General features: G+C 42.3%; 1 protein-coding gene across 1 annotated transcript; it reads left to right on the forward strand.

Moving 5' to 3' along the window:
• The first annotated feature begins 3,686 nt into the window (after positions 1 to 3,686).
• LOC145435021 (uncharacterized) lies at positions 3,687 to 8,941 on the forward strand. The gene has a single exon (XM_080312286.1). The coding sequence runs from the start codon at positions 4,304 to 4,306 to the stop codon at positions 8,204 to 8,206; it is 3,903 nt and encodes a 1,300-aa protein (XP_080168412.1). The 5' UTR covers positions 3,687 to 4,303; the 3' UTR covers positions 8,207 to 8,941.
• The last annotated feature ends 357 nt before the right edge of the window (positions 8,942 to 9,298 follow it).

The raw sequence follows: 9,298 nt of genomic DNA on the forward strand, positions 1-9,298 counted from the left end.
TTCAAAACACTGCCATAGCTATCCATGTCCTTTTTGGTATGTAACTTTCAAGCATCGTCGAAAAAATGTAGGTATGTGACGGAACGTTATGTTACGCCAAATACTTTAGAAGTCAATCAATATTTGGAATTTCCGAATCAGCGCGACAATTGCATTTGATTAATATCAGTGATTATAAATTCTAAGCTATTTACGATGGGTTGCGCTATCATAGGTGAGGCATGGTTCGTCTGTGCCTTATTTGTGCCTTACCTCTCCTTTCGCGCGATATTTTTGAACAATAAATATAAAAATTACGTAATTATCGGAATAAAAAATGTTCGAAATCTAGTCATTCATAAACATCGATAGAAAATAGCAATAATCATAAAAGGTTTCACAATTTTCCTTTGCTCGTCCCTGACGACATCCGAGGCACTGCCTCACTTGCCTCCCCTAACCCCACGTCACTGACGCATTGCTCGTTGTAGTGTGAATGTATTGCTGTAGTCACGGCTCCACCTACGCATGTGGGTAGAAAAATATGGCGCACACTACGAATCCCATATATTAGTGCTATCCATACGTCACGAATTTTCAATTGTGGCGTAACAGTAGATTGACATCTATGGCTCTTTGGGAGTCACAGGTGAAAATATTGGGCCGATATGACCCTTCAATCGAAAAAGGTTCCCGACCCCTGGTCTATAGTTTATAGCGAAATACGATGTGAATTGCACCAACGCGTTGTCCGGTTTTTGAAAATCTTTTTTTCACACATCTCCCAGCACATAACCCAGAGACAAGTTTACGATAATGCACACAGACATTATGGATTATCATGCCTTTGTAAAGTTCACCTCGGCTTCGTAACACAACGCTATCATGCAAATATAGGAATACTTGCAACTAAATTCGGTAATCACAGTATAGTAACCAGGCTCTATTCGACTGCGTTACAATGCGGGATTAGTTGCCACCGTAGGAATGCGAGTCTATAGAAACCCGATAATGCATGTCTTTTTGTTTGAGGTATCAAGCTGAAGTAGAACCAGTCCATTCAAACAGTTCTACCGCAGCATACAGATACAGGATTTCAGTTAAGATACGTCATAGATCTTTCTTGAAATCAACCGCATTAATTCAACCAAAAGTACGGACGCGGCTCGGATGCAAGTTATACGGAAGACTATTTTGGAAATACCTCACAGTGTCCACTTTCATTTTCGCTGCTTGGTCGCAATATAAGGTGCAGCCCGTCTGCTGTCTCTCTCATGTCATTGCGTTATCTCAGAGTATTGGATGCAGGTGTTGCGTTTTTACGCCGAAACAATTCATCATATATGTAGCAAATTTCGTTATGCAAAACGTTCGTTTGCAAGATTCAACAGGTTATGCATCATCAAATATCACCATCGGAGATGGGGGACTGGGGTAGGTGTTTTAGCTCACTTTCACCAATACTAAATTAAACAGTATTTAGGCAGTATCACTCACTTTTCATAATTAGTATATTAAAAAGTTTAAAGGTGATCGGGGACTAGTTTCCAGTTTTATTAGTGAATTTGTTATAATAAATACCGTATGAGGTAGTCCATGGGATCACGTTAACTAAATATGCGTAGGACACAAGAATAAATATTGCAATTTGGTAAGTATACCTAACTCCGATTGACTGCTAGGACTATGCGACCCTTTAACCCAGGGGTGAGCGAACTACGGTCCGCCACATCCTCAACTAACGTTGCAAAAATTTGATAAAGGCGTACTAAAATCAAATTACTGCGGGTACTTGACTGAATTCCTCCCTAATTTATTTCGACATGATAACGATAGGTTATATTCTTACCATAATGTTTTTCTATTTCATTGATGGCGCACTAGCCTGACTTCGACGGCAATGCATTTTGAAAGGTTTCAGTTGCTAAACATCACAGAAAGTGAAACCTAAATGACTTGATTCGGACCACGAATGTGATTTTAGACTGGCGACACAAGTCAGTTTGTTCAAGTGCTGTACTTGCAAAACCAAAACAAACCGTTCTTTGTGTGTGTAGAGGTATTTATATATTGTAGAAGCGTACTTAATGTTAACATGGTTATGATGCTGTCAGCATTGTGTGTTCTGGAGTTAAACCATAAGTACAATCAGCAAATCTATGAACATATCGCTGCTCACAGACTCAAATTTACATCCAGTTCTCAGAATCAGGACAACAGACTTCCATCCCTAGTTTTCGCATTGTAGACAACCAGCTTATAAATTGTCGTCTATATTCCTCACGCGTGTGCGTGATCATACAATCAATGTTTGGTTTATTTTGAATGTACAAATACATATAGATATTGTTTCCACGTCGACGGTCACTAAATAATCAAAAAACAATATTAAACTTTAGCTTATGCCAATTTTATATAGTACAGCCCTCGAATGGCTTCAAATGTTGAAAGCGGCCCGCGAGCTGAAAGTTTGCCAGCCCCTTGCCTCAACCAAATCTAATTTGGAAACTTCCAGGGTTGTAACCAAGTCACAAGGCTCCGAGTCACAAGTCAATCTCACGTTTATAGTTTTGACTCGTCTCAAGTCGAGTCATTTTCAATTCACCACCGAGTCAAGTCCGAGTCCAAGTCAGCGACCAGAGGGTCGACTCCGAGTTATGGTATTATGACTCCAGTCCGAGTCTAAGTCAGTGTTGACATCTCAGTTTCCAGTTAAAGTCTTGTTAAACCTACTTCTTATATCTCTGTATGGTGATATGCAACAGGGTTGTAACCAAGTCATAATGCTCCGAGTCACAAGTCAATCTCAGTTTCATAGTTTTGACTCGAGTCAAGTCGAGTCATTTTCAATTCACCACCGAGTCAAGTCCGAGTCCATGTCAGCGACCAGGGGGTCGAGTCCGACTCATGGTATTATGACTCAAGTCGAGTCAAAGTCATTGTGTTGACTGCCCAGTTTCCAGTTAAAGGCTTGATAAATCCACCTTTTGTAACTCTGTTTGGTGATATCGAATGGTTCGCATTTATAATATACTAATTTCCGTCATTTTTAGAAGTTTCTGGGCGCAATTTCGAGTACCAGTACCAATAAACGAAATCCAAATAGTGTGATTACTTTACTATTCCTCGAAATTACAATGATAGGTCGTTCTTGGCCGTCTGAGTCTCCAGTCATATAACTTGGTTCGAGTCATGCGCAATGACTCGAGTCCAAGTCAAGTCAATACACAAATTGACTCCAGTCGAGTCGAGTCATTTCCGTAATTTGAGTAAATGACTCGAGTCAAGTCGAGTCATCTGAAAAACGTGACTCGAGTCGGACTCGAGTCATTACAACCCTGATATGCAATGGTTCGAATTTATATTATAATAGTTTTCTTCAGTTTCAGCAATTTCTGAGCGCATTTTCAAGTTCTAGTACCAATAGAAGAAAGCCAATAGTGTGGTCACTGGTCACTTTACTATTCTTCGAATTTACAATGAAATGTCGGCCTTGCCTGTCTGAGTATCGAGTCATATGATTTGGTTTGAGTCATGCGTAATGACTCGAATCCAAGTCGAGTCAGTACACGGGTTGACTCGAGTCCAGTGATTTCCGTATACCGAGAAGTCAGATAGTCATTGGAATATCGTGACTCGAGTCGGACTCGAGTCGAGTCAATACAGCCATTGAAACTACTTACTTAAGTACTTCTCAGACCTTTCATATTCAACTTGCAGTTGACGTAGTGTTCATATGTCCTGGAAATAGCTATTTCGATTCGTTGTTGAGTGAAAATTTATGTTAGTGGTTTCACCCTTACTCGAATAGCCGCGCTGACCACTTTGATCACAGCAGGTTATTATAACGATATGGATGGTAATAATCTTGATTTGTATACTGGACCAATTTGTGTTGTTCTCCGACACACCGTCACATCTGTGCAGTATTGACTATGTTGTGTCAGTCTACGAGCGAGACTCAGTACGAGAGGTTTCGTCAGAGATCATTTTTATTGAAGTTAGCCTACTGAAGTTATACGATGTACAAAATACAGCAACATTGGAACGTAACAAGCAAGCCAAACAAACAGCTATTTATTGACAATCAAAGTATTAGTATTGACAAATTTAAAGCCTGACAGAAATTTCTAACCACAACGTGGTCGAGTCAAATAAGGTATGAAGCTGCAGAAAGCAAAATTTGCCCACAGCGCGCGGGAAATCATTCAAGCATGCTAAACCAGTGGTACGTCTGTGCGTAGCTAACATCATATGTAATTATTTTCTCAGTTTTGTTCCTACTATTTCATAATAATTCACAAAGACAGCGCAAACAAGTTACATGGAGCTTGGAAGAGAAAGATGCAGGACATTTATCTTCCGGTTCGGCGTGACGGAAATAGTTCTAGGATGCATTTTGACTATATTCGGAATCGCCGTGGTCGTGACCGGTGGTACCAACGAGTGGAGCAACGAAAATATTTGCGGAGTGGCCTTGGTCCTGTCAGTGTCTGCACAAGGCATCTGGTGCGGCGTGTTTGTGGTGGTCACTGGTGTGTTGGGAACGGTGTTGAGGAAGAAATGTACGAGAAAGATCTTGAATATCAATTTGGCAATGACATTTATGGCCTGTGTTTTGGTGTTCGCTTGCTTTCTTATGTCGGTAATCGCGGCCGTAGCAGGCGCTGTTTGCGAGGGGGGTTTTTGGATTATTTTCCTGCAAATTGTTGTTGCGGTGGCGTGTGTTATCGCGTTTGGCATCCTACTCACCCATGCGATACTATCGCGGAACGGGATTCTCTCAAGGATTTACTCGAGTGATACAGGGTCATCTGTTAAAGAGGGGTCGAACACGACCGTGTTAGAGATGTCAGAGAGTGCAACATATTACGAAAAGAGCATCGACTATTTGGATTACGAAATAGGACAGTCCACGCCGCAAGACAGAACCAAATCGGTTCCGAAAAACAAACCGAACGTACCAAACGAGACTTTACGTTCAAAAGATCATGCAGCGCGAGCAAGTTACATGGAACTGGGAAGAGAAGCATGCCAGACACTTATTTTCCGGTTCGGTGTGACTGAAATAGTTATAGGGTGCATTATGATCATATTCGGGATTGCCGTGATATTGGTTTATTATAATCCCAACGGATCCAGTATTTGCGGAGTCGCCTTGGTACTGACAGTGTCTGCACAAGGCATATGGTGCGGCGTATTTGTGGTGGTTACTGGTGTCTACGGAACGGTTTTGAGGAGGAAAGTTACTAAAAAGATATTGACTATAAACTTGGCGATGACATTTATAGCCTGTATTTTGGTGTTCGCTTGCTTCCTTATATCCGTTATCGCGGCTGTAGCAGCCGCTGTTTGCGGTGCGAGCTTGATTATGTCCCTTCATATTGTTGTTGCAGTGGCGTGTGTTATCGCGTTCGGCATCCTGATCGCACACGCGATACTATCTCGGAATGGGATTATCTCGAAGATTTACTCAAGTGATACAGACGCAGCTGTTAAAGCGGCGTCGACTACGACCGCGTCAGATATATCAGAGGATGCAAAATATGACGAAAAGAGCGTTGATATTTCAGATAACGTCATAGAGCAGGCCACGCCGAAATACAGAACGAAAAACAGAAAGGATGAAGGTAATCCTCCTGATCCATTATCAGCTGAAGATTCGCCGGATGATCAGTATCCTGTATCATACGTCAACGCTGCTTTCGTAGGCAGGGAACCCAGTGGGCGACCTAGTTCCATCAACGAAAAAAACGCTCAGAGCATATTCCCTGCGTCGGACATTTCAGAGGCAGCGAAATATTTCGAAAAGGATATAGAGATTTCCGATCATGGCATGGCAAAGATCATTCCGGAAGACAGAAACAAAGCGGATGAGCAAAAGCAACTTGCAAATTTGAACGTGGCAGTTATCGCAAAAGATAGCAAAAATGCAGAGAAAAATACACCCGCAAACCAGTCACCAAATCGGAATTTGAAATATGAATTGAGTGCCAGTAAAAATACGAAGGTCCTTCGTCCTGAGTACCCAAGTGACGATGGTACGAGGCAGATAGATTTTTCACAAAAATATGAAAGTGAACGTCTTTTGGATATCAGTTCGCAAAAGGAGAAAGGTAATATCGCCGCAGATTTGCACAAACCCTTCGCTTGTTCTGATGAGCAAATTCCGACAACATTGACTGTTTCAAACATTCATCTGCGTTCCGAAAAGCTTGGACCACCAACTCAAACGCCAGCTGTAACACACAATCTCGAGAAAGTGGATGACGGCAAAGACAGAAATGATAAGGTGAATCCACCTGCTCCATTACAGGCTGAAGATCCGCAGCAGAAACAGTTTCCGTTATCATACGACAGCGCTGCTTTAGCGGGAAGAAATTCAAGTGTTTGGCCGGTTCAAATCGAAGAAAAGACGACACAACAGACCGCGTCTCCTAGGTCAGAGATATCAGAGGCTGGGAAATATTTCGTAAAAGACATTGAGATCTCCGATGACAGGGAACTGGCAAAACCGGAAGTCAGAACCAAGGATGTTGCGGAGATGCAAGTTAGTGACGTAAGCGTCACGGTCCTCCGGAAAGTTGACAAAAATGAAACGGAAAATACACCCGCGGACTACTCACCAAATAGAAGTCCGAAGAATGACTTGAGTGACGGTACGGATACCAAAATATCTTGCGGCGATGACACGAGAAACTCATATGTGAAGCAAACATATATTCCACGTAAATCGTCAGCTGAGATCACGGTTGGTTTCCATAAATCTTACGCTATTTCTGATGAGTGCACTCCGTCATCGAAGACTGTTTCCAACGAGAACTTACGTTTCGAAAAGCGTGGATGTCCACCTGAGCCGCAATCAGTGACAGAAAAACTCAACACAGATTTAGACACAACGGATGAAGTTACTACATCTGCTTCATTATTCGTGAAAGATTTGCCCAAAAATCAGCCGCCCTTATCATTCAACAATAATGGCACTGTCGTTGGAAGTAACCTAAGTGTTCTGCAGATTCAAGACAATGAAAAGACGTCCCAAAGCGAGATTTCTATGCCGGAGGTATCAGAGGCTGCGAAATATTTCGAAAAGGATGTTGAGATTTCCGATAGCTTCAAGAAACAGGCCACGCTGAAAGACGGAACCAAAGAGGTTGCAGAAAAGCAAATTGTAATGGTGCATGTGACAGGCATCGAAAAAGATGTATTCGCAAACGTTCCCGGCGATGACCTAAGAGGTGCCGATGAGCAGCAGATCGATTATCCACTCAAATCGCGAAATGAAAACTTGTTGAATATCAGTTCGCAAAAGGAGGCAGTTGAGGTCACCGTAGATCTGCTCAATCCCCACGCTATTTCTGCTGAGTGCAGCCCGTCAATGCAGACCGTTTCCAACGGGAATTTACGTTACGAGAAGCTACGATCGACACCTGAACCGCCTCCAGTGACGGAAAAACTCGAGAAAAGTGCACGGACCGTTCACAACAACGAAAATATTTCCACAAGCGATATGTCTGTGACAGAGATATCAGAGGCCGCAAAATATTTCGTAAAAGAGATGGAGATTTCTGATAACGAGATAGAACAGGGAGCACTGAAATACAGAACAACATCGGTCACAGAATATAAAACTGTGAACGTAGACATGACCATCGTCGCGAAAGATATTGAAAATGTAGGAGAGAATGCTCCCACCAAGGACACCTCGAATCAAAGTTCGATGAATGGCTCCAATTCCGCTACCTATACTAAAAAATACACGGAATCTACGGTACTAATCCAGTCCAACAAAGTTAAATCAGAATTAAACACAGCCGCTATCGACTACGAAGATTGCGTGTACATCTCATTCGCTGCGTTTGATAAACGAAAGGCAGGGGAAAAGCAGGAGAATACCATTGAACAGCTATCATCCCCCATCTCGCATTGGTACGGCGATTCAACTGTACCGCACCAATTCCACGATTCGGCAAATGTTTTCAAGCCTACCCCTGAAATGACAGATTGCTCAGCGGCTAGAAATTCCGATTCTAGCTTGGACACAAGGACCAGCGCACACGCGCATGTATTTTCGGTGGATCAAGATACCGACACGCCTGTCAAGCATCGCGCTGTTGGTAAATTGCATCTTTCGGCGCCCGAATCAACTGTTCCCGATCGCGTTAGGGTTGCGTCGTTCGATGATACCATCAGTCAAGACTCCACAGTCCACACCTTTGCCAGCTAACCAGCCGACGCCTGCATCATCTAATGATGTGTATACTGTATATTGGAGTAGGCTAACGCGTATCGACGAAGCGGTTAACGCAAATCCTGAAACTTAAAACAAAAGCACGCATCGTGAAGGTCTGGACCCCAGAATCTTGTATATACGCGCGAGTATAAATAACTGTACCATATTTTACGCCACGTTATGAGATTGTGAATTTTGGACATTTGGCAAGTCTCTTTACGTTCGTGAAACTGCAATCTGTCTGTCGATGTTACTTAGTCATGATTGACAGATTCGGTATAATGGCATGGAGTGTATATATATTAAGCGACTCCTAACTATGCAAGAATAACGAGACCTCTTCTATCATAGCTTGAACAGTACTAAATACCACTTCATTAGTCTTGTTGGTTTCAAAGTTCCAAAATGATTACGAACGACATGTAGCCTACATTTTACTTGTATATCAAGCCAATGTTCTAAAAAAGTTGCCGAGATGATGTAGAAATTTGATAAGAGCACACGATCAGCTGTTTTATCAGTCGCCACATTCATTTGTGTTAGATCTTTTCATGGTCGCATTTCAGGTGTTTATCGATGCAAAATTCTTTGCTGTATACCAATTCAGAATCAAAACAAAATCAGACGCAAAATTCACAGTCGCCACTCGACACACTCCACCACGCTGACTTTCATCTAAGACGAACAGAACACCTTCGCCATGTGAACAATGGTAATTCCTCTCAACATCCTGAATTACGCCAGGGTGTGCAACCTAAAACCTGGAGATAACAGTTCTACAGCACGTCAAATGAGTTTATAATTTAGCTCAGAGGTCTCAAACACGCGGCCCGCGGCGGCATTTTTGAATAATTTCAAGTATTCGGCAACATATTCAAACGACACGTATCTTTTTTAGATATAAGAACTTGAAGTTCACCCTACTACTACTACTACCCAGCTACTATAAAATCACTGAAATCTCTACAAGCCACACTATCACATGACTTTTGAAAGCTGCGATGCGGGAGAAGATCAGCTATTACGTCACATTTCCGGTTTTGACTCCACCGCTCAAATGCTCTGATATCAGATCAAACTTCAGTA

The sequence above is a fragment of the Botryllus schlosseri genome, chromosome 3, assembly GCF_051294905.1.
Source record: "Botryllus schlosseri isolate E-star chromosome 3, Bs_hap1, whole genome shotgun sequence".
Lineage (NCBI taxonomy): Eukaryota > Metazoa > Chordata > Ascidiacea > Stolidobranchia > Styelidae > Botryllus > Botryllus schlosseri.